This window comes from Necator americanus, chromosome III (assembly GCF_031761385.1).
Source record: "Necator americanus strain Aroian chromosome III, whole genome shotgun sequence".
NCBI lineage: Eukaryota > Metazoa > Nematoda > Chromadorea > Rhabditida > Ancylostomatidae > Necator > Necator americanus.
The window spans coordinates 25,165,080-25,191,524 of NC_087373.1; the positions used below are offsets into that span (position 1 = coordinate 25,165,080).

Here is a 26,445-nt window from a genome sequence, read left to right on the forward strand (position 1 = left end):
GGCGAGGTTAGGCCAAGGCTACGAACTAATTTTCTAATCGTAGTAGTCGTGGTAGGTGAAGAGGATTTGTCAGCACTCCGAACTTCTCGAAATAAGTGTGTTGCGATCACAAGCGGTGGTCGAGAAGGGTCGTTGAGAGGATTACTGCACGCGAGCGAATGACAATGGAAGGGGCCCTGTGGCAGTCGGTTAAGGACCTCGACGAGGACCACTGGTCATTGCTTGCGCATGAGAGCAGCTTTAGTTTTCTTGAACTCGCACTGCGTTCTGCAGTACACCTAAGATTCGTCAAAAACCACTCCATGGAACATGCTCTCTGACATAGTCATTCCAACAATTCTCGCTCATTACCCTCCTCTCCTTGATTATAGCAGGACAAACATGGATGAGCCTTTTTCGAATGAGACGTCAGTTCCTCTTTCTGCGCTATAAATACGACTGTTAAACACTTGTCAGTGTTGACAAGTAGGAAACAAATCTTTGCGACGCTCAATTTTGGTAAGAATGACGAATGAGAGGTGGAAAATTCAATTAGGAACGAATTATTCCCTGATTGAGTCTGTCGCAGAGGATTTAAATAGCATGAGCGAGCCGTAAATAGGAAAACCCTCAAGGATATGGAGTTTAGGCCTGGAAATGACTGTTTATTGTTTGTTTCTTACTTGTTTGTTTTGGTATTTGATAGCAGGCGGGCATACAAAACAGTTCTGCAGCCCATCCTCATGAGGATGCAATGCATGAGGAACCAGTTCCCTATGGTTAACTTCTAAGGCAGGAGGAGGATATCAGGGAAGGAATCATCTCAAATCCGCAACTAACCATTCCGCTACCAACGTGTTTCATGGATGAGCTTATCACAACAGAATCAGGGATCATTTTTGGAAGGAGTGTTCAGCAAGTGTACTTCGCTGTTTTGCGCTTACATGGAAACTTCCATTCTTTCGTTGTTCGTGAAAAGCAATAAATAAATAATGAATGGTTTGATTTCTAGGGGAGTAAGAGGAAACATGTCTAGGGGATTCATAAGAGAACTGAGGTCAGTCAGCATCGCCTGAGAGGTTACATTGAAGTACACGATGTTTGCTTAGCAGTAGAGATTGCCGAACTAAAAAAGGCGTCGACGAGGAGTGACGCGAGTCATCGAGGGAGCAGTTGATGTCATCAGTTGCCATGCGTCATTTCGTTACTCTCTGCGATGCTCAGTTTAGCATCGGAAATTCCATTAAAAACGACCTCGTTGCACGAGCATTTCTTGACTGCAAAGACAAAGTAGTTGGAGGAGGAGCGTTGTTACAGCAAAATAGACCAACACGCTTGACCGATTACTATTCGTTTTTCTTTTTTTCCATTTCATTTACTTTTCCAAATTCATCCAGGAGAGCGTAAAGAACCAAGCAGGGTTAACATAATCTCCCGTACATAAAGAATGATAGCGTCCGGACCGGAGCAGAGTGATATCAAAAGCCGACTGTTCTTCGGGTAACGTTGGCGGCGGGTGATAAAACTAAAACTGGACAAAACAATTGGCCGTTCAGTGGATCAAACAGCACAGGATACAGAAACACACAGAATACGCATACAGTACAGAATACACAAACATAAAAATGCAGAATATACAACCAAGCAAAACCGATAAAACCAGTTGGACTCCGTCATTTCACATGCTGAACGATCAGTCATTTTTCTACAATGGAACTAGAAGAGTTGTCATAGAAATACTTTTCCCATATTCTAAGCACTTTTACTGGGGTTTGTTTGGTTTGTTTAACTCAGACAAGAGAGAGGAACCCTAGGACCAAAGATCTCAAAGGAGCAGTAAGGATCTCTATTTTAAGGTTCACTAACATTCCTAACATGTTTACCATCGCTCACGCATGGACGAAATGTTCGTATCTTGAAAACGGGCTAGTACATGCGCACGTTTTTCAGCTCGGTGTGAAACGCAGTGATTATTTTCAAAAAGGCGAGTGTTTACTCACAATTTAGAAGGCGCTCGGTTTCATCTTACTGTAGCACCAGGCATATCTTAATTTCAAATTCGCTTTCAAGTGCATTATCTGCTATGGTACATTATTGTATGTACGATGTTGTAGCTCTCTTCGAATTAAAAAAAAAACTAATGTTTGATCGGGACCCAATGATACATGAGATATTCTTCACTGAAAAGAATCATGTAAAATTGTGCAAAGTTTGCAATTCACAAAAATAAGAAACTAGGGTTGGTTTACCAAAAAAATAAGAAACTTGGTTGTTAACTTGGATCGTACACTGACTGCTTTCCTTAAATAAGGAAAGGCGAGTTAGAAATTTAAGAAAACTTTCAAAAAATCTCCAAATAAGGATAACTTTGGCAAAAAACACTGCAAAAATACACTGAGTTATATTTTCGCAGATCCTTGATTTCCGGCTCTTTATTTTTTCCTCCTTTCGGAGTTGTAGGGGAATCTCATTAATTTCAGCGTAGAAATTTGGTCTCTCTTTTTCGTATTAGATGGAGAGAAAGAAGGCCCATACGCCCTTTATCACTGTATTGTTCAACTTTTTCCGGATTCTGCACAGCAAATGAAAAAAGTGCTGCAAAATATCCCAAGAACACAATATCTTGTATTGAAGCGAACACAAACTCTGTTTGATTTATTTTTCAAATTTCCTCCTTTTAGAAATTGGAACCGGAAAATCACACATGGCTTAGTACGCACCTTGTTGATTCTCCTTAGAAAATAACCATGTTTGAGTCAGGGAAACTCTCCACGTCAATCTCTTATCCAGAAGGAAGCATACTGGCAGGTGACCGCAGAATCAGAGCAGTTATGGTTGAGATAAACTGTGCCGCAGGGCAACCACGCTCCTGCCTGATCGCGAAGGTGCTCCTGACTTGCACGTGGTGAAAAAGGACGGTGATAACTGCACCTGAACCATCGCATTTCTTTAATTTCCCATTACTGTACGAAGTTCGTCGCAGAAAGTGATTATGCTATAATTTTAACTCATTCTCAATAATAAATTGAGAATAATAGCGATTTTCGCGATGCTCATTTGGTACATCACGAGGAGCAGCTATTGCTGATTGAGTTAAAAATAAGCACACAGACTCTCATTGAGCTACCAATAAATGTATTCAAGAATACCAAAGCAGTTCTCGGATGAAATCATCGCATGCCGACTGCATAACAGTTGTTGCAGGAACTGCGTCATCGCTGTGAAGAGGAACTCTGGGAAGAGATTCGAAGACCATCCCGCTTCGGCCTCAGTTACTGCTAAGGATTCAGATGAACAGAAAACATTTCCACTTCATTCCATATACTTCGTCACTTTCTTGTACAAAAAGAGTTTTGCAATCAGTGAAAGCTTCCAGATAATCACGCTCGGTGACGTGCGGAACCTCGTCCTGACTCATCGCCTCATGCTTGGAGCACCTCGTCAGCATTCTCAAAAACGTTTGCGTGCTTGGTATCTGCCAGCAAATGGTTTGTTCTCTGAAAAAGGGACGCACGTGGTTCCTCCGCAACTCACTTCTTACCATCAGATAAAAAAGCAAGCCCTCAACCAGGTCGAAGATGATGTGCTCCCACGGCATTGAGATCTCTTTCAATGAGTTTCGTTTACCGATCGCTTCACTACTGAAAAATCGGCGCGTTGACGCAGTTGCGCCACCGGAAACCAGTGTCTTGTTGTGGAGCACGCAAGAAGAAGGAAACAGGACGAGGCTTCAGGATCACCAAAATAGCAGCAAGCCATGTGACGCGGACCCCAAATCGCAGTGCGCAAGCGCTACGCTGGAATCCAGGGAGTTTTGAAATGAAGGCCCATGAGCGGAGCTTGGTAGTGTGACAGCGGACATCAAATCCACAGCTGCACATATCTTCGTTTCCTCGTTATGGAATGATTTCATCGTGCTATCCACGTTAGCAGAAGTGTCTCCTTTTTATCAGTGATGGTGAGGTGGTAAGTGCTCAAGAGTTCTGCCTGTGGTGGTTCCCCATGCACGAAATACTACATCTTTTGATTCAGTGCTTCGCAGAGCTTGCAGATGGAAGGCTCGTGTAGCGCGCAGGAAAGAGAATCCACAAAAGGTGTGAAAAACCTTTGGTTGCACTGCCTACGATACAACTTTTTAGATCATAGAACGCGAGCAATTCCACAGCAAGTTTCTTATATCTGCACAATCGCAAACGCATTGTGGATGGCCATCGTCACAGGGTCAAGTGTGGTGATCGACAAGTCTCTCAAATACGCCTTTCTCCTCCTTTATCTTCTTCTTCTCCTCCTCCAACGTTCTTGTAGAAGTTCCTGGTTGCCGCCAATTCATTATTTTGGAAATTTCATGTGTTTCGAAAAAAAAGAATTGAAAATTAGCTGAAGCACGAATGGCAAATGAGGAAATCGGTAGCTGAGAGAAGCGAAGAAACATCAAGTAGCAGAAAAAGCAAATTTCCTGAATTTTGTTGAAATTTAATCACACATCTTCCTCTATTTGAAGTAAATGTTCTCTTCATACCTTTCCAAAACTGAAATATTGGTAATGAAATAGTTTCGTTTTTGTTCTATTCTATTTTTATTCTACTATCTATGAAATATCTTTAAGTACGGATTAAAGAACATAATACGACAAAAAAGAAGAGTCAGGTGTATAGGTCGAATTACAGAGTAACGTCAAAAAAATCGACATTTTGTTCCTGTAATGTGACAATGGGACGGTGCAGGTTCGACAGCCGGGTTAGTCAAATTTTTGCAGAACAAGAGAGTTAGAACCACTTCTAAAAGATGAAGAGTTTAATTAGGCGTAAGCTTCCACCTGTTTGAAAGTGGATTTAATGGTATTTAATGACCAAAGAAGCTCTAATTGCGTTCACATTGTTTGGTTTGTTGGCAAATAACTTGATCATAAGAGAAATGAAAAAAAGTTGGGTGGCTTTTCAGAGAGGAAGGTTCGCGCTAGGAAACAAGTCACATCACTCGTTTTTTTTCTTTGGTTTGGACAAATGGGGCAAAAATGGGTAACAAAAACGCCATTTACCTCATGTTTTTCCCATCAAAAATATGGAAAAAGGGCGAGGTCCTGGAAATCGACTGACGCAGACTGATCGATTGTTAGAGAAAATCCTCGGCTACAACATGCTGGAAGCTGATTTGGTCCGCGCTTAGCTGCTCTGTATTATTTAAGATCACACAACGTTTCGGCGCGCGAGTAAAAATTGGGATTTTGGCAGGTTTTCCCATTTCAGAACTATGGGACGGCGTTTTAAAAAATCACCCATATATTCGGATAGAGGGATAAGGAAACATCTATGTGCAAAGCTTCTCCTTTTGCATCATCTGGTTCTCTTGAAATTCAGATGACGCAATTCCAAAAAATGTCGGACAATTTTAAATTTTGTCGCGACCAAAATCATAAAAAGACTAGGACTTGGGAAGAAAGGGCGTCGTGAGTCGTTTAGAAGAAACCTTCTTTTCTGGGAACTACCCAACTTTTTTTCTTTTGGTCCTCTTATCACTAAGTTATTTGCGATCTTCCAGACTTAACAATATGGACGGAATCTGAGCTTTTTTTGTAATTAAATTCCTGTAGATCCACTTTTAAGCCGCTGAAAACTACGTATAATTAAATTCTTCATCTTTTAGAAGTGTTTCAAGTACCTAACACTTTGCAAAAATCTGCCTCATTGCGGTGTCGAACATGAGTGGTCAACGCGTCACACATTTTAAAAACAAAATGCTGGGGCCTCCATACTGTCCTACGCCGGAAGCTGAATATAATATCTTGTAATTTATGTAACCATTTAATGTAATTTTCCGTAATATTTTATAGTGCATGTAATTATGTAGTCGTACGTAATATTTTTCCTGTTTCACGCTATCCTTCATTCACTACTGCCCACCGCACAGTCCCTCACGACCCCTTTCATTGGCGACATCCTCCCTTTACGACCCCCGATGGGAAAGTCCCATCATACGCTCGACTCTCGCCATCGTTCTATTACCTGCAGTAAGTTGCACCGTTGGGGCGCACCTCGGAACCCTCAGAGGGATCACAGCCGATAGGTCGCGATGTCCCATGGCACATCCCAGGCGCGTAGCTGCGGACGAAAAGCGACCTACCTTGTCTCCACCATGAGGAGCAGGTGGATTCAGGGGGCGAACTCCGTGCTGCTGAGCCAGAAATGACTAAGCTAACTGATTATGCTGTAGATCAGGAAAATTTCGCAGTGCTATGTTCAAGGATGACACATTTCGGCGAAGGTGCTGGTCACCGCACCGTCAGATAATGCCTGCTGTGTTTATTTTTACATTTACTAATGCACTTAAAAGTGCAAGAATTCTTTGCTTTCCTTCCTTATTGACGAGCTGCGTGGAGAGAGTAACAAATGTTTTTCATAATTCCATCTGAAGGCAGGAACAAAAAGGACTTTTCATCTTTGATTTTTAAAGTCGTTTCTTTTCACAGTGTGCATGCTTTCTCTGCCACTGCCATACTGTTACTGCCATGTTCAAAGCCGAGCGTGCGATGGGGCGAAAAAAAGAGGTTCATTCTGAATCTACACAATTTATTTCGTGACATATTAAAGTCGTGACGCTTATTTCAATGGAAGGTTGCCCGCAATAGAACTGGAATCCTTGCCTGAGCAGAATAAATCAGCATAGCTTGAAAATAAAAGAAATTTGAAACAAAATATACTTTCTCGTTGGCATCGTGGACCGTCGTATCATCGTACGACTAAGGTATGCAGTGTCGAAATCCTTCAGCGATCGTTTTGGATAGCATCAACGCATACATATTTCTATAGTGTTATTATTCATTCTCAGTTACTGTTCATATTATTATTATTATTATTATTATTATTATTATTATTATTATTATTATTATTATTATTATTATTATTATTATTATTATTATTATTATTATTATTATTATTATTATTATTATTATTATTATTATTATTATTATTATTACTATTATTATTATTCACTCCTGCTTTGCTGCGTAGAGGAAGAGATACATTTTTGAAAGTAAACTGAAACACTTACTAGAACATTGCCTTTCTACATATTATTGGATGATGGATAGCTGACACAATGGATGAGATAAGCAATAGATGTTGGTTGAAGAAGAGCGATATACAAATGGAAAAATTGGATCTACTCCTTACAAATTAAACAGGTTAGGCAAAGTCCTTAAAGGAAGCGCATCAGGAAACTGACGTAGTTGAGAAACACGTCTTAATATATAGAGTATGGGATGTAGATTACGGCTGAGCGTGACCCGCTCAGTTCCCCTAATGATCCTGAAAAACGCTGTGGTACGACGCTTGTTCCTACGAGGTAGGTTAGAACGCATGCCCGTGAACTCGACCCGGTCTTCCTGCCAGCCTATTCGTTGGTTCTCCTTGAGTAGACCCGATGAGGAGACCTCATTAATCCTCGACCGCTCGCTCGTGAATGCGGCGCGTTGCAGATGAAATCGTAGGAAGGAACGGCGTCTTTCACACCATTTTTTACGACGAAAAGATGAGCGAAATACGCTCGTTTCCGTAATCTACAACCAAAGCTCTAGGCTTTCGCTGTGATTTCCGCACTACGTGAAGATCGTGGTGCGATACCTTTAAGCGGCCGAGAGAAGCTAATCATGAAGAATCTGTAGACTTCCCCTGAAGCAAAGATGCTCATGGAATCGCCTTTGTGATCGTTTTTCCACTATAACGGGCTGTAAGGTTTGTCCAAATAACGAGGAAGGAATCCTATGAATTCATGTGTTGTTTGCCTGATTTCCTTCGAGGATTGCGTCAACGAATATATAGGATGAACGCCTAAACCTGTGTTCGAGGAAAACAACCCCCTTACGGCAAGAGGAAATCACGTGACTCCACGGCATTAGAGGCCGTGGAGTCACGACGGGACCGATTTTTATGCTCACATCACGATCTCGGCCCGTGAATGTAATATTACAGAAGCGTTTTGGATGTGCGCCAGGAGAAAAAAAAACAGCCACAAAAAAAATTGCATAAATGCCACTACATTACGCGGAAACCCGCCCTTATTAAAAGCTGCAGGGTTATTGCGCTGCTCACCCTATCACGGGTATGAAAAACAGACTCAAACCTTTGCTGGGCAGATAGGATGTTTGACCGTGTACATAGATCATTTTCAATTCACCCCTTCGGGCTCTGAAAAAAGGTGAATTCGCCGAGACTTTAGCCAAGAACAGAAGATTCTAACCCTGCGTCCAACAATCCAAGGAAGTAAACGCTGGATCATCATCATGCCGAGGTTTTTGCAAATCGAACAATGAAAGTGCCGAAATTGTCTTTTTATTTCGTCGTCTACGGTAAAATATATAGCTCTGAAAGAGAACGAGGAGGTCTAAATTCGCACGTTTTTTCGTTTTTTTTTCAGTCTATTTAAAACAAACAGGTAGGTGTTGTGTTTCAAACGAATCCATGGGAGACTCTTTACCAAAAATTCGAAGTTGAGTAGCATTACTAATCGTGGGAATCATGAGTGGTAGACTTGAAATTCTTGTACTGAATTGTCCGTTGTGATTGTTGTCGTCCACGGCAGTATAATCGATGATCATGAAAGGGTACGAAATAAGATGCTCTTCGCAGTTACGGTTCTTCTTGGCGTAACTCTTCTGCCGTCCACGAGCGCGACAGATAACGCTCTGCCAACTCACTCAGTTGTTCGCCTTCAATGCACCTTCTCTATCTCTCTTCAACAATAAGCCTTCCACTCTTAGACTGTCCTTGAAGGGTACTGAAATCCTTAAATTTCCAGCAATCACTAAACAACACGTACCAAAACGAAACAAAGAGGGAAGACCTAGGAATTTATTTGAATTCTTGGGATCCATGTAATCTGCTTAACTCCTTACTTGAAATGAGAAAAACCCGAATTGAATAATTTATTCATTCGCACCTTTAAAAAACAACACAACAGCAAAATAGCAGTTTTGGCTGTTGAGCTCAGATGTGGAGGTGTACAGGAAGCCGTGGAGACAAACTTCTGAACTCGTTGTCAGCTAGGCTCCTACACAGACATACATATTATGTACATAATGTAACAAATCATTTGTTCCTTATTGCAAGCAGTTCCTAGTTGACTCAGAGATGGATGGAACTATTTGTCAGCATTGAAGAACAAGAGGATACCGGTGGATGAACCGTGAGAGCACAGCAAAGTGGGAGCAGGGTGTCTCAGGTGACGTCCTTACTGAAACTCAGTCGCCATCGCTTGTTCTTGCTCTTGCTTTTGTCGCGTAAGGCACTTTTTGGGAAAGACGAAGGATTGGAGGAGCGTACGAGAGTGGGAACCCGTAAGGTGATTTCGTTGTGCGTGGATCCGTTGCTCGGCTCTGTTTCTGCAGGCTGACGCTCCGAAAGACGACAGTATGAAAGGCCTCTGCAAGTAACGCATAAATTATTGGATGATCGAGATCTGAAATATGAACTGCTCACTTTGTCGCTTCTTCCACACCTCCCTCACCGACGAGGTTCAATGAACGAAGGGATCGTGTGTCTTGCGAACGAGGCTGAAACTCCTGAACTAGTTCTGCGAAAGTTCTTTAAGAAAGCGAGAAATTCCTCAGGTCATATTCTTCTAGTTACCCATCCACCATGTAAAACATTGACGCCAAGCCTAGTAACAACCAGCGGAGCTAGGCTGCAATTTTTTTTTTCAATTCACACCTATTTTTGATGCTCTGCATGAATTCTCGTCAGAATATTTAGAGACTCAGATTATTGTGATTAGTCAAAAATGGAACGTACCGGTTCAAGGTGAGGATTGAACGACTGCACTGAGTGTCGGTCGGTCTGGCTCAAACTGTCCATCATCTCCTGGTACAGTTCGTTCCACACGACATCAGCCACCTTCACGCCGCGGATCGGTTCGATCACATGCACAGTCTTTCTGCCGTACAGCTACAAATACCAAATATACACCAGTCCGTCGAGTCATATCCCCTCGCTCAAAAACAAGCAAAGTTCCATGCTGCTACGGACAACTGGAGACAACGCTGGCAGAAATGTGGCCGCAAAGACAAATGGAGATGTTTGCGCTAGCGCGACAATTCCTGACCCTCGTCCCTATTAAACGACGCGTTGTGAAAAATGAGTCCATAGGGGATCGGCCATCCATCTGCACGTGCGCTGGTGTCCCCAAACTCCGCAAGTCGACACGAAAACGTGGGCAAAAAACAAATTGAACGGACCTTTTCTTCAAGGTCGATCATCTGCTGGAAGAAACCCACGTTGGGACAAACTATGTTACGGCAGTACTGCACGTGTTTATAGGCATCGTGGAGTGACATCCTGCAAAATAAAGCGAAAGTACCACCAAAATGGGTGCCAGCAGCTGTAGAACTCACTTTTCAATGCACATAAGGTACGTGATGGCGAATGTGGCCGAACGTGATATGCCCATCGCACAGAGCAAGAGCAGTCGACCGGCGGACTTCCGAGCTTCGTCGATTTCCTGCAGAAGGAATGTGTGGCTGAGTGCGATGTGTCCACGTCGGCGCGCAAGTGGTCACGGGTACGAACCCAGCCGCGGCGGTGATGAGATTCGCGCGAACTCTGAGGTCTGGAGAAGCGCGTGGTCTGAGTAAGACCGAACCCAACGTGGCCTCCAGCTCGTAAGAAGGCATTCGTGCAGTGTCTGAGCCACTTTTGCGGTCTCAATCTCTACCTCTGGCCAGTTTAGTCACGGCGGCCATTTTTAAGTAACAACGCTTCGGAGTGATTTTTTGAAGTACTTCGCTCTAAAATACCGGGTTTAAAGCATGTATCACTGCGTATGGCAGAGAAAATAGCCCACAGCAGATTTTTCTGGCGAACAGAGTGAAAATGTTTGTTAAGCTAAAACTTCACATGAAAAGGCTAGATCTGGATTTATGAGATGATTTTCAATAACTTAGCTCTGTAAGTAGTAAAGTAAAGCCTTAAATTTAAGGAGGATCAGAAGCTGCATGAAAGTACTTTTCTTCCTCTGGAAACAAAACAGTAAACGACCGAGTTAGAATGAATTTCTCTTTTTTTTAAAGAACAAATGCTCTCGTCTCTCTCCGTTTACTTCTAGCCAGTTTAACTGCAAATTCCTTTCTACTTTCAGCCAAAAAATTACTTTTTTTGTACAAACCCTCTCGTTATAGTTCACAGGCTTCTATTATTAAAAAACAAGTAAATAATATTAAGTTGATTGGTTGTCTTTTGTAGTACCCTAATTTGTCCCCAATTGAGCTTGAGCATTCACCATTAGATAGTGTATGTCGCAGGAGAATGGCCAAAAAACATACACATGAAATCATTTCGTTGAATAATGGAAAAGAAAATCCGGATTTTAGTACAGTTGTCCAGACATTACAATGACAAGCGGGCAAAACAGGCAGGATTTTCACTTCAATGAATAATGCAGTTGAGAAATTCTACAGAGGATTTATTCTATTCTTATCATATTGAAAACTACCAGAACTGACACATCCACGACGTGTCATCGATTCGTAGATTGAGAGCATATTCTGAGGAGAAGACACTAATGAAGAACTCGTACCTTGAAGACGGTGGTAAAATATGGCGTGAGGTCAGTGGATTCATCGTCAAGCACAGGAATATGAAGCACTTTCATATGACTGGGCGCCGAGATACGGAACCCAGGAATAAGGTTGATTGTCGTGCAGAATCGAGCTGAAGTATGAAGTACAATGGATCTCGCAGCCGTTCTTTTCTGAGACATCGGATTTGATCCTTTATAAAAAAAATTCTATCAAATTATATTCGCGATTATTTTGAATAATCTTGCTATTTTTCGAAAATGATATGTAAATTTCAAGCATATTACACAATCTCCGTCTTCCAATAGATGCTGATAGTACCAACATGCGTTCCGGCATTTTATATAAAAATGAACATATTTTTCAGTTTTTTTCCTAAATAAAACTACGAAATCATTCTAAAGAGGCACATTTTAAGCTGTTGGTAGCTGAGTGTTGTTTTTGTCCCGCAAATAAAAGCAGTGAGACGCAATTTCCTAGCAGAAGAATAACCTCCTAATCAATGTTTGGGGCGTGGATGTTTTGGCGAAATAATAGTGGATCCGGTGCATAGCAATCGGCCAGGTGAACTTCCGGTGCCATATCGCCCAGCTCAATACACACGGGTTCAAATGCTTCAGTTCAGCTTCAGCTCTCTACCTAGTTTAATATTCTCCTCCTCCGTAGAAAAACTGGAAGATTTTCGCAAACACTCATGTCCACATTCTTCTGGAAATGGTGTGTTCGGGAATAATGCAATAATTGCCATACTCCGCACTTTCTCCTACTACAAAAAGTGGTTTTTCCACTACCAAATTGGGTAATTTTCTCCCATCCGTCAAATAATTGCAGTAAAATTTTCCATTTTTTCGTGTACGACATTGTGCTCGTGTTCATCCGATGATTCTAGGTTCAGAAAGTGTTTCGCTGTGTTTCTGCTACGATCTGCATCTATAGCACTGGTATTATCGTGGTTGAATCTTCCCAGAATTCGAATTAGTGATTTGTTTGTTTATCCATTTTGATACATATGAGACGCTTCACAAAGATTATCTAGTAAGTAGATTTTCATTGAATTCTGTCAGAAAGCTGCACTTCCTCCAAAAAGCAATGACTTCTGCAAACTTCATAAGAAAACCTTTATAAGAAAACATAAACAATAGAGGCTTCGACGGAGAACTTCTCCTTTTCATTTTCACCACTTTTAAATCGTGATTATCCAGAAGAACAGTTTAGATTCTTGTTCTTACACCCGCGTCGGCGGTGTGTACACAAAAAATCGACAGACACAACACATTTTCTCATTCCAGCGCAAAACGAAAACGTTAGTAATAAGTGCAGCCATATTTAGAAATCTGCACTCTTTGGAGGCTCATTTTTATGTCAGCACTAGTGTTCCCGCGCAGCAATAACTTTAAAGGGGTTGCGTTTGAGAAAAAAAAGAGCAAACTCACTATAAATTATATTACAATGAGTGAAGGTAATGCTCCTGAATTTGCTACAATCAATGTACACGAAGGATTCCATCTCTTTTTTTCATTTGACCGAACTGCGATTCCATTTCTTAGATATTCTACCGAAAACTTTTGGGAAGTTCTGGATGTGATTTTATTCATTTTATTTTTAATTGAATATGTTTGTCACACAATTTAATTTAGTTTATTAAACGTTAAAGTGCTGTATAGAACCTTTAAGTGTTCCTGTGAAGATTAAACGTATGTAGGCAGCCTTCACAAATACTAACTGAAATAGGAAATCTAGCGCGAAAATCTTACAGTCAGATGGAGAAATTCTGAAAAAAGTAGCGGCCAGCAGCTTTGCGAGAAAAGAAAAAGGTTAGTAGTACAACAATTTGTAAGCGCTGTTTTTGGATTTTCTGGAAAATCTAGAACTTTAGTCGCACCGTCGCAATATTTAAAGTATATCTTACGCAAAGACCAGGAGTGCCTTTTTACCGGAAGTAACGGGCCAAGAAATATCCACATAACAGTAAATAATGCAGTTCTCCATAGTTTTCAGCCAGCAAACTCCTAGTTGCCACGAGAAGAAAATCGCTGCTTCCCCCTAACCTCCTCAGATCCCTGCTTAGTTCTGAACAATTCCTCTACTCTCAATCTCATCGTACTGCTGAAATTCAAGAGGATCTTTCGAATTTCTATTCATTTGTTGTATTGAATCTCAACTTCCCTGAAACCTTAAGCTCATTAACGAGAAAAAATTATCAAAAAAGGAGTCGAAATTTGTCCTTCTCATTCGAAAATTTTCGTCAAAACGATATTTTGGGCAGAATTTTTTCCTTTGAAAAATTACGCACTTACCCAGCGTTCTAGGTGACAGCGCACCAAGACCTCCAACGTAGAGAAACGGCCGTATCTGCGAGCACTGACGCGACTCGCGACTGATCACGCGACGTGACGTCATGACGGCAGTGTTCCTGGCGACGTGGTTCCTGGCCGTGCACCAGCACGTACGCGCTCTGAAATGCTACTCGTGCTCATTCTCGTTCAATGAACTCTATGACCTGGATCATCGGTGAGTTGATCAATAGTGATTGATTAGTGAATTCTTAACAATAAACGAATCGGAGTGGTTCTTATCCATACGAATGAACACAATGCATGAATATTCGAGCTTTGAAACCACAAATTTATGGAAACAAAACGATAGCCGTGGAATTATGTCCCGCAAATGCAATTAAAACTGAATATCCAAGCAAGAGAACCACAGAGAAGCTTTATAACTTCTAGAAACAGAAATCACGCATCTCAAGGGCTTTTTGAGAACATCTGACGATACGATACCGAGATTCGATACCTAGTACATACTACGGAACAAGAAACGAAAATCATAACGTCAACATGGTCGTAGATAGCAGTCCATTTGCTTATTTTGTTTATTCACGTATGTGTACAGAAGAAACTTTTAGCTTTCAGATTAGATTTTATAGACCGAATATACCCTTTTCTCATTTAAAATAAATAGTTATTTATTTTGGAAATCTTATTCATAGCGCTAATGAGAAAGAAAAACTTGGCATGCTAGAAGGTGAATGATAATAAATATAACAGTAATAAATACACAATACCCAATAGAAAGCCAAAAACGGTGGATTTGGATCCACATATAGGGTGGTGGGACGAACTTAAAACGAAATGATGTTTCAACGGACACTAACTGAGATTACGGTCAGAGATGCGTGGTGTGCGAACGAGTCGCTGGTGCTGTTCGACACAGATGAGACGGCGAAGTCGTGTGCCCCATGGGAGAAGTTCTGTGTGGTGAGAGATGTCAACAGATACGAGAAAATTCGGAGAAAAGCGGAGATTTCGGCGATAAGGATTGGAAGTAAGGTGAATACGAGCATTTCAGACTGCGGTAAACACAATCAACAAGGCGTTCACGTCTGTGAGTCGAGGTTGCGGGGAACGTTGCTCGGAACTTTGTGAATCAGTTGGATACGGCCACGATCAGGTACCCATCCCACTTCGTCCGAGGATTTTTTCCTATTAAATTGAGCAAAGCAATGTTAGGACCTTTAACCTTACCATCAGGTAAGCGCGGCAAGCACTTCAATTCACAGGTAGAGGTAAATTGAGTGAGAACCTTGTGCTCAGACCAACGAAACCGCAATTTTACGTACAGGAGATTCTGCTTGAAGGTTCACTGTATTGCATGATATAATTAAACGGTAGACTAAAGCCTATCATGAGGAATGAGGAACCCACAACAAACATTGCCAGAAAAACGCTTAGAAAACCGGTGTGATAAGTGCTGGGGAATCAATCAATACCTGGTCAAGTGTTTACGTACGTACCACGGAGATACTCGGAATTTCGTTGAGAGCACTAAGGTATGGGATATCTCAACATATCTTATGAGTAATAAGCTACTGTATCAGGCAAGACCAGCACGATTCCTTGAGTAACACAGCAAATCACTTTCTTGAAAATTTGACTCTTTTCTAGACAATAATTGCTCTCCATGGAGAACACTTGCAGTGACGATGTTACCATGGCCAGTGAATGAGACGTTGATGTGAAAATGTGCACAAATAGTATGATGAGTTAAGAGCCCACAAAACGCACCACCTAGTCATCACAAACGAATCCAGAACGAATTAGAATCCACTGTTTTTTTTTATCCAAAAGTGAAATGTGGACATGAGAATGCCAAAAAAATGCCCGAAAAATAAACGAACTCATTTTCTAAACTCTAACTTTGGTTTTGCATTTTTTCTGTTTTCATCAGTTAAATGAGATACAAAATGTATTCGCCTCGCCTGTTGAATGTGTTTGATACGAAAGCTTTGAGCAAGAAAAGTTCACTGAAAGGTAATCGACCTCCCAGAGGCTCTGGTCACCAACGCGATGTTTCGTTATGGTGGGAAACATTTGTTTGGTTACATCGACTTCGCCTTTATAAGCGGATTAGAAACACAATGTAGGGTATGATGTGTCGCGGCATGTGGAGGTGTCCTTGTTCCTGTTTAGGTGTTCGGTGTGAGGACGCCTCGGTACAACTTAAACAGACGCGTCACAAATCCCAAAGCCTGTCTTTCTAAGCAAAAATAAGATTGTCAAAACCCCCACCCATCTCATGTATATTTCGATGGATATAGTCGATTCAACTGGATCGGTTCCGTCGTCAGATTTGTCCATGAAGTGCCTCACCAAAAAAGCTATACTCTTGTCCGCCGTCACTTATGGATGGAGTCACCAGATCTGGCAGTAACGCACCTCACGCAAAATTGAATGTGCAGCCGTGGCGGGACATAGTTCGTGCCCATAGTCGCCGCAAAATGCACCGCACCCGCTACATGCGGCCACTAGTAGTCTGTCTCTCTGCACCCATGCTAGTACCATTGATGGTGCGATATGCGGCACTGATAACTCTTCAGTGATTTTTTCCTCTCAATGTTTCTTCAGTAGCTTTTCGCTCTTTCTGCGTACTTTTTGTAGGAAGAGCCCATTGAGAAAAGGCTTCGAATAAGAGAGTCGAAAGCGTTACAGAAGTTTACTTCTTTCATACCCAGAACTTCCTCGAGGTGTTTGAGGAGCCACTCTTGGCCAAACGTTATTTGCTGCACACAAAACAAAAATTGACGAGTTCTTAGATTCTTCCCTGTGGAAAAATATTGGGACAAAGACTTTTTACAATTCACATATCCTCTCCTTCGTCAACCCACCTATTGGGGAAATGATTTCCGTCAGGTCGCGAATCCTATACCACAGAAGGAATGTCACGTCTGTCATCTCCGCAGAACTTTTAGTTTTCATTTTCTAGAAACAGGGAAAAACGTTGCCGCTCTGTCGGTGGTTCAACGTTGACGGCATAGCTCTGTCGCTTCTGTGCTCGAGTTCAGCAGACAATGGTGGTGCCGAAGTGCTCCCTCCAAATTCGCCTCCGGTAATCCGCTTCTTCAAACTCCGACCTTCACGTCTATTTGTTCAAACGATCAAATCACAAGTGATGGCGTAACTTGCTTTTTTAAGGAGCTGCTTCGGTTTGAAATTCCGAACAGTACGGTCGAAGCAGTACAAAACTGTTCATGAATCTTGGACGCATTTACACATAGTCTGTAGGATTCGCGGCTTGGGGCAGTTGCGTAAGCGGTTGCGTTCGACACCGCACGATTGAGTTAGCGGCAGGAATTGAAGTGGGAGCATCGCTGGCTTCACTAGAGCTGCAGTGATAAGTGGCGTTGGTGTATGTTTCCTCTCGATCCCAACGCTCAACCGCGTCGCTTCGAGCGCAGCCGCTTACGCCACTACCCTGAACTTCAAGTCGTTTTGGATCCGACCACACGTATGTACTTATGCGTTGCGAAATTGTTCCCAACAGCACCGCAACCAGCTACCTTTTCCCTCTCGTTTGCACCTCTTGAAGAAGTGGTTCGTTTCATGTGTTCAGGTCACCTCTACTTTCTCTTCGCGGAAATCTGCACGGACACGAGAACATGTGCCATAAATTCACACTAGTGCAGGTTTGCGGGCACAGGTGCTAAAAAGATAGCGGTGTTGGCGGCAAAGATAGTAACATTTACTTGATGCTCATGATCTGAACACGTAGGTGTCCGTAGTTTCTAACTTACGGTTTCATTTTTGCAGGATTGTGGTAATCTTTAGTGGTTCTGTGGCGTCGCAACTTCCGTTTCTCGTTTTTGTTGTGAAAGATCGATGTGTGCGTTACAGAGGATAACTACCGGCACACAAACATCACGAACAAAGTGTCTAGGAAATTAGAACGCGGAGACTTTCTGAGCGTATCAGAAGCACAAAATTTTCTATTCAGAACATAGAGGAATAGAATCTCTTACATTCTAAGCAAAAACAATCGTCCTACTGGGTACATTCATTGGAAGTGGTGCTTGCCTTAATGTTTTAGCGGGAACATATCCTTCTATGTTCTATGCTTCTAATCCTCGCATGAGCTTAAAGACATCACCCAACGAATCAGAGGTGGTGCGGATTTCAGGTGGAGAATTCTTATAATGGATAATAGATTATGGAGACGAGTGTGATTCCGTCCATTTCTTCCTAATTGCCGTAAAAAACGGCCCAGAAGATGCGCGCGTGCACAAGGCTGGCGCGCTTCAATCGAACTCCTTGTGGAAAATAAAGCGCCGGAACGCTCGAAGTCGTATCTTCCGGGCCGTTTTCTACGGCAATTAGGAAGAAATGGACGGAATCACCCTCCTCTCCACAATCTACCATTCCATATACGAATACTCCTTCTGAAATCCATACCACCTCAGATACGTGAGGTGATGCCTTTAACGTTCGTGCATACCGTTCCAGAAGTCTTTCTCAAGCGCTGTTCATGGCCTTTCGTCAAAGCACTTTATTTTCGACTCGAAATATTTTAAGAAAACATGCGATGAGGTCCATCTACCTGCCACGATAGAAATATGGTTGAGTAGCTTTTACTTAGTAGTCGGAAAAGATCCAACGACAGATGAACCGGCAAAAGCTGAGTTCTCCAAGCTCACGTTTTGCCTCTCTTACTAGATGAAAAGAGGATGCAATTCGAGTCATAAGAGATGCTCCACTTGCCATGCAATCCTGAGATTTTTGATATATGGTTGCTGGATGCAGAGAAAAACGATGGATGGAGTGGGTGTCTTCACCTCAATAAGGGTCCAACGGAATAGCATGCATTCAAATTCCGTCAGAATTTTTCCGCTTGGTGACGATGGATAGTAGGAAAAGTCTTGTCGTCTAAAAATAAATGGTTAAGACACCAGAGAGCCTTGCTACAGTATTTTTCGAAAGAGGACGAGAAAAAGAAAGGTTGGAGGCACCTAAAGTGAGGTAACTGCTTTGTGACAATTTTCTAGCTGTATATGACGGAGTTTTTGGTTAGAAATAAGTCACCTTTTCTGTGTGCACAGAGAGTGGGCCAAGAATGTTGATGGAAGAAGTGAAATTGGGAATAACTGAGAAGTTCGACTGATGGGATTACTATTAAGAGTGAAACTTTAACTATGAGTGAGCAGATCATGGATCTTCATTGAGTGTAGGACGAAAAAAGTGATGGAAAAGTGACTCAGTTACTACATCGTCAGAAGTTAATGTGGTCAACTGAGATAGACCGGCAAAAGAAGCAAAGGGCATTTCAAATGAATATAAAAGTGATCCGGAGCTTTAGCTTAGCGACAACTTGTCCCTGTCAACTTTTTCATCCTACCGTCCCCCATCACCAGGCGTCAGCGGCCGAGAACAAATCCCAGGAGTGGCGCTGGAGATCTTCTAACGTTTTTTTTTCGCTCTGCTAGAAACATTTCTAAAATGTCAACTTGTTGGTCCCTGATGATATATCCAGGAGTCATGTCATAGTGATCCACGTTCAGAACCTATGAAAATTTTGACACTGGGGTTCTCCAAAAAAAAAACGATTCGAACAAGAACACATTTGTGGCTAACGGACTTACAGTCCATGTATGAACACTTCACCTGAGAATACTGATTCCAAAAACGCGTTAAACGTAAAATTTGAATACACTGGCGGAAAATAAAAAAGAGCAAAAAATCTTCCTTGAACTAATAACTACATATTAGCCCCTTGCTCCAAGAAATGAATCAAAGAAAATACATTGTTCCTAAACTCGAAAAATTTACAAACATTATAGATTCAAAAAGAGAACTAGGCTCCACGAAACTGCTTCCTCTCCCATTTTGCTGCTTGATTATGTTAAGGAGGGCGCTTCAGTATTGCGAGCTCTCGATCTGTAGAATGATTTGAAAGATTAATGTTTCAAAAGAAACATCCGTCAAATTTCCAAAGAAATATTAGTGTAACTCCCCAAAAGCATTGTTGAAACCTACTTTCACTGTGATTTTGTTAGTCAATAAATTTATAACAACCTCACCATCATTTATACGCTATGCCTCAATTTTTATTTTCGGGGTGGAATTTTGATCCTGTTATGTTCACTAAATGTTTCTCGCTGTTTCTATTTCTAGGTTTTCTGTTTCATTTTTTCCAGTATTTCACACAAGGGGAAAATCTATTTCGGAAAAGATTCCAAAGAACCAAAATGGCAAAAACGAACAAAAGCGTAAGAACGAAGATTTTCTCTGCGATTTTGAAGATTGCAGCAACCCAATTATCGAATTACCTGCTCAAAACTTCACGAAAAAAGATGTCTGATTTATTAACTGCTGTATCTTCTTCTTACTGTAAATGATTTGAAGAATATTAATGAAACGCTCCAATGAAAATCACAGAAATCACCTGCTCCACAATTGTTGCCTAAAAAATAATTAGTCGAAATATGGCGTTTCGATTAATCAAATGACAGCCTACAGGCTTCTGAGCGTCCTCATCGATGATCAAAAATAGTAATCAACACCGATCCATGGCCACTGTCATGGTTTTCGGAACGCGATGATTTTTTCGGATAAAAGTAGGATTTCATTGAAGGGTTAAAACGCTATTAGAAATAAACTAAGCAACGGCTTAGGAATTTTTGCATAAAAAATTCAGTCAACCCAAAAAAAAATTAATTTCACATTTTCGAGATAAAATTCGACATTAAGAGGGAGAAATCGGCAAGTTCCCTCCACATTAAAATCTCCGTCATACCACAAATAGCGCGTTTTGTTAAATAGCAGTGGAGGAGTATTTTTCGGCACGAGGAAGTGAATTTTGAAAGAGCAACACTGAACGTTTAGTCTACGAGAAAAGTGGAAGAGAATTGCAGAAAACGATTATTTAAAATAATCTGACATATCTTAGACTTCAGAAGGAAAACTCGGAAATAGAGAAAGCATAGAGTGATGCATCATTAATGGAATGAGTTGATATTTGACAAAGTTGGCCACCTTGAAACTCTTCAAAAAAATTTCCTCGAACATAATATTTCTTGAGTCGCTAATGTAGATTGAGGCAAACAGGGCTGCTCTTTTTGACTGACAAGTAGCCAGTAAGAAAGCAATAATCAGCACGAAGTAACAACGGAATCCACCGTTTTGATGAAATATCCAGAATAGCCATTTGGCCTCAGATTCCCATAATCACGCATCACTTTCCTCCTTCATCAACACAAAAGTAATGCGAAAGAGAAAGAGCGCGGCAGGAAAGGAGAATGTGTGGCCAAAAGGCGACAATGCAGCATAAATTCAATAAATAGGGGAAAATCAGAGCACGAGGATGAACAAGAAGAACATTGATTCAGAGGAAGATGAACATGTGGCACGCGAACCTCCATAACAGATGAGGTCTGACCGCGAGGACGAAATGAAGACAAATGGGCTGTTTTGTCGTTATTTTGCGCCTCCACTGCGAATGTTCCTCCAAAGCTGGAGGGGATTAGTGACACTCAATCAGCTGCCACTACTTTTTTAGTCGACGAATCTGTCCGTGCCCATTTTCATTGCGACCAGGCAAATGCGACATCGAACAAGTTGCATTTCGTATTGAGTCAACACTAGAAGCGGTTTTAATGAGTGATTGACACGCTATGCGGCCAGCTGCTGGGACAACACCCCTTCTCGAAGCTCTGGATCCACAGCGAAAAATAAATGCAGAAAGTTGGACTAGAAAAAGGTATGCATGTATAGTACTTATCTGGTTGAATTATCAATGCAAATTGAAAATGTAGCGTTTATCACATTCGGAAGTGATGCTTTCCAGAGGATCTGGGATGTTTTCCCACCGGGTGTAGTAAAATATGATTCAATGCCATACTATAGCAACGAGAAATGCGCTAGCGAGTACGCTTTGGAACACGTTTCAAGTCGAAGATTTTTTCGTTGAAGTTTGGCGTCCGCTTCGATCTGTGGTACGATTCCGGAACGTATACGGTTCATGTGCGTTCGGAGATGACGTTCGTCACCACGATTTCAGAGTAAAGAACGCGATTTCTACAGCTAAAGCTTACACTGATGGCCACAAGCACCTTTAGGGCGTTTTCGATCCGTGAAAAATTCCAAAAATGGACCTGAAAGGTGGTGTATCTCAAAACTTCCTTCCCCAACTAAAGCTTTCGTTCATAAAAATCTTGTTATTTGAGTTGAGATCAAGTTTCATTTCACCTTTAAAAAAAATAAAATTATCTTTCCCGCCATCTTTGTTCGCGTGCCGGTAGTCTTTGTTTAATAAAGTAGATCACCCGAGTCCTTTCATTTCATCAACCCCACGGAATCCCTGGAAAACCTTTTTTGACCTAGACGCCAGTTGTGTTTGTTTAGGTGTCGTTCGTTACGTTCGCGTGATGTAAGATGCAGAAAAAATCGGTCAATCCAGATGATTCATGCATCATCTGATCTGAAATTAAGTGAACTTTCGTAGTTTGTAACTTTCCTTTTTTCCATTAATTTTTGCGAAATACCAATGCAATTTCTAGAAAGCTGTTCTTTCTTCGTAAAGGATTTTGAATCTTAAACGAAAACTTTAGTCGCCACTACTCCCCTTCTAGAATCTGAGTTTTCCTGGAAAGGTGTAGGCCTGGAGATTTCACTAAGTGGAGCGGACTTTTGAGTCAAAATTAGCCTTAACTATGCTGACTGACCATTTTCCACTGACTTTTTGGCCGGAAATTTTAGAACATGACTTATTTTCGCACGGAAACAGATTGCTTGCGATTTATTAAAGCTGCTGCTTTTTGCTTTTACGTCCATTATTTCTCGTATTTTTCTAGATGTTGTTCAAAACAGTAAGTAAAGTAGACGTTTCCTGAAGTAAACATTTAATTATTGAGGTATTCTTTCCATCTTTGTGAAGGCTAAAAGCAATCCCACTATTTTTCTGATGGAATGCCCTTCATAGTTAATAAAGGATGAAGTGATTGGTGTTGACGGATTCGTTTCGGATGCGCCAACGCTCTCGACCTCATTTCAGAATCGCAGAGATTTATGAAGACGTAGATGGCTTATAGAATGAATGGCTGGGACCAGGACAGTGTCGGTACCCTCGGGGATAAAATCTAGTGCCATCGAACATATTGACACCGAACGACTGAAGTTCTCAGTCAGCCTAGGTGGTGTCGGTCGTTCGAGCGCATAGACGTAGCGGTTGGTGTTTCTCCGGCTGAGCTACGTTCTACATCGTAGATGTTTGAAGGCTACGTTAAGTAACAGATTTTTGGTCCTTAATAGTTTACCTCATTAGCAGCAGAACCTGAACGTCTTCTATATCTGAATTCGAAGTTGCTAAAATGACAGATAGCGGAAAGAATTTCAATAATGCATCAAGACGCAACTGGCTCAAAAATCTCGGCATTTGTCAGAAAAGGGATATGATATGTACCCGTATTGCTAGTTTAGTTTTTTTCTCGATGGTGCATATCCAAAAACATCTCATGGTAGCTCAACAAGCTCGACCACCCTTGATATGGGGGATTTTAAGTGCAAACAATAGAAATTCGAAGGTAAAAAACTAAACCATCAACCGGACGGAATTTTCTAGGTTTTAGAACACTGAGCAACCATGGAATGATGCGCGAGAGTAGAAAAAACAACCTCTCCACTCACTTTAATGGAAAATGGATAGGAACATAAAGGTTATTTGTAAGAAAATAAGGAAGAAAATGCACTTAAAAATAAGCCTTCGACAGCCAGCAAGCTCAGCACTCCTCTGGAAAGTTACTCAAGCAGCGTGCATTGGATCATTCATAGCTTATGAATTATAACTTTTCCCAGAAACAGGACATTTGACAAAAGGCGAATCCAAAAAAGTAATTAACGACGTTTGCACTGGAATAATGCAGGAAAGGAAGAGAGAGAGGGAGAAAATTTCGTTCTCTTATCCACTTTACTAGATGAAAATTGTATAGCAGCGTAATTTAAAAAAAAAACTAGAAAAGAAATCTTTGGGTTAAGGGAATTTGCAAATTAGTAAGAGAGGCGCTGCAACTTTAGCTGGACACTCAAATCGGATGTGCATTAGTGCACTTTCGGAATATGAAACAAGAAGAGAAATCGCTTCCTGCGCTTTTCAATCTGCTGCTGAGGTGTAGCGAAGTCACAACTGCTCCGTCTTAGAACTCATCTGAGAGGGAAGGCGCTTTAGGGCCGGTGTTCAGCAATAAACCAATTAATGCGGTGATTTGTCCCTTTTACTGCTTCCCAAGAGAGTCATTCATCAAAACAAGCACTCATGAATGAGCAGAGGCGGTAATTCAGGACCGCACGGCCAAAGTCAGCTAATTTTCATATCCAGTCGAAATATCCGTCAAATCTGTGACGCTTGAATGCTTTCGAGAGCGGAGCTGCGCACAATTTTTAAAAATTACACTAAATTTCATAGATGGTAAAGCGTTAAATAAATGAATGCACTGGCCAGCAGAAAAAAGCACAAAAACTACAGGGAGAGTTGGATAATGTAATAAAAAGAAAATCGCAACTGGCATTTCCGTACGTTTTGGGACCCCTTCAAACATCAAGAGAAATGAAAGCAGTAGAAATCCAAATACCAAATACCAAATATAAATCAAATATAAAATGAAATGTAAAATTTAAACATATGAATAAATATATGAATAAATAATATAATGTTTATATCAACATAAAACCCAAACAAAAAATTTTGTAAACATTCTTCTCCCTTATAAATAAGCATATTTACATGTTCTGCATGCAAATATCGCCAAGCTACGTACTTTTTTCCGGAGATTCGACGAACGTTCCACTTGAATTCTGGGCCGTAAAAGTTAACGAACCTGCAGCCGGTTCATTTAATGACCTACATCGCCAACTGATTTATCGTCATTATTCCTACTAAAAATTAGTGTCGTTATCCTTCCAAACAAGGCTATCGACCTCAGAATGATGTACTAGTTCGGTTGCCTCTGAGTGTGGCACCGAACCGCCTACAGCTCAAGAGCAATGGTGACATCTTTTCATTGTGGTTCATACGCTAATGCTAAATTATGGTAATTAAGTTTTTTCTTGGCAGGATAAATTCAGTCAGTTTTCAACCGACAATAGCTAACAAATAATCGTTTATACAAAAGACAACACACAAAATGAGGTATCCTATAATTCATTCGGCGAGAGCAATGGCTACTCGTCGTTTACAGAAAAGATTGATACGGGGATCCTTGATTAAAAAAAAGAGAAGAAAATGCTCTCTTTTCTAGTTTCTCTTCTCTAATTTTTCTCCGCAACTTGGTTCATTTCGCTCTTTTTCATTACGGTGGAAATCAGTCCGTTTGTGATGAGTGATCTATCCAGATTATTTTGAACTCGGGAAACTTTCCCCAAAGAACTAATTTTCTAAGTCACCAGCGGTAACAATTTCGGAGGACAGGCTCTGAGGTAATTGTGTGATGCACCATCGATATTTACAAGTTTTGCTTGTTATCGTATTTTGCAGCGTTAAGCAAGATAATTAGATCCCCAAAGACACTTTTCTTGCTTTAGAAAAAATATACCCTACTTATGAGTTCAAAAAAAAACCACGACAAATATTCTAGTGAGGAACTGCATCAGTGATTGAGAGAGTTAAGGAAATGTTCTTGAGCTTCCCTTCTAGACGCACTCATGGTCGGTATATAGAAAAAAAAAACCTATCACAGTCTTATTGATGTCCCTCTTAGAAAAGGGATAAGTCCTCTCATCTGACAGTACGAAATGCGATTCACATCTACCGACCCTCAAATAACAGAAGCCGGACGCAGATGTGTCCAACCGGATGTGCGCGAGGTGCTGCCGCCACGCACGCCTTTCCTCTGCTTGCGAGGCGCTCTCTCGTCTCTCCGTCCCGAATTGCGATCGATTAATTGATCGCATTCGGCGTGACTGTATGCGGTGCAGGTGAAGCAGCGTAGTAACCCTGGTCTGCGCTCCAAATTGGATTGCACAAAATCCATCAAGGGAGACAGCAGGTGCTGAATGCTTGAACTGCGATGAATACTTTAAGCAAGGGACGGTTGTAGTGCAGTCGGTAAGAGGACCGCTGTAGCCGCACGGTCGACTGCTTCGCCCTAGTGCTCACCAAGCCTTTCATCCCTAGAGAGTCGATAGATTGCTGCCAGGCTTATCTGGGAGGATAGAAAACATTGACTTGATCATCGGCCGGCCCTGCAAGTCATTGAATAGGTTAGACACACGTTCGTACACCTCGAACGATTCTGAATTGAACTGAACGCGTTGGCGTGTCCCAAACAGATTGATCGACGCTGGGCTCTTCAAGCGATACAACGATACCTCTGGAATTTTCAGGTGAACTGCGACGATTGCTGCGAAGAGGATCTTTGCAATGCGAACTTCTCGGTCCAGTACTACCAAGAGATGATGAGCAGACAGTACACTTCGTGGACGATCCCTCTATCCGGCGAAGTGCAGTGGAATAAGAAAAATAATTTCAAATTTCCCTACTAGAAGAGCCTACGTACAGTTGTTGGTCAATTCAATGTTGATTGTGATTTTCGTATCAGCTCTAAACGATTTTTAACCATAAATACTAATTTAAGTACTAAT

The 26,445-nt window shown here is 41.5% G+C and overlaps 3 protein-coding genes across 5 annotated transcripts; 2 read left to right on the forward strand and 1 right to left on the reverse strand.

The window, feature by feature from the left end:
• Positions 1-5,040: 5,040 nt before the first annotated feature.
• RB195_010869 (uncharacterized protein) lies at positions 5,041-7,017 on the forward strand (the record flags this gene model as incomplete). The annotated part of the gene is made up of 2 exons (XM_064192044.1): positions 5,041-5,133; positions 6,805-7,017. 2 exons carry the CDS (start codon positions 5,041-5,043, stop codon positions 7,015-7,017), a joined length of 306 nt encoding a protein of 101 aa, XP_064049627.1.
• A 2,174-nt stretch (positions 7,018-9,191) lies between these two features.
• On the reverse strand, positions 9,192-13,945 carry RB195_010870 (uncharacterized protein; the record flags this gene model as incomplete). Of its 2 annotated transcripts, none has more annotated exons than XM_064192046.1 (7): positions 9,192-9,396; positions 9,453-9,526; positions 9,765-9,917; positions 10,208-10,307; positions 10,364-10,470; positions 11,545-11,678; positions 13,843-13,945. In XM_064192046.1, 7 exons carry the CDS (start codon positions 13,943-13,945, stop codon positions 9,192-9,194), a joined length of 876 nt encoding a protein of 291 aa, XP_064049628.1. The 2 variants fall into 2 exon arrangements, with proteins under 2 accessions (XP_064049628.1, XP_064049629.1); XM_064192045.1 differs by lacking the exon at positions 13,843-13,945 and adding an exon at positions 12,185-12,293.
• On the forward strand, positions 13,944-26,346 carry RB195_010871 (uncharacterized protein; the record flags this gene model as incomplete). 2 transcript variants are annotated; one of them, XM_064192048.1, is made up of 5 exons in its annotated part: positions 14,032-14,056; positions 14,715-14,723; positions 14,759-14,802; positions 14,894-14,995; positions 26,188-26,346. In XM_064192048.1, the coding sequence occupies 5 exons, from the start codon at positions 14,032-14,034 to the stop codon at positions 26,344-26,346; spliced, it is 339 nt and encodes a 112-aa protein (XP_064049631.1). The 2 variants fall into 2 exon arrangements, with proteins under 2 accessions (XP_064049630.1, XP_064049631.1); XM_064192047.1 differs by having other exon boundaries at positions 13,944-14,056; positions 14,715-14,802.
• Positions 26,347-26,445: the final 99 nt, after the last annotated feature.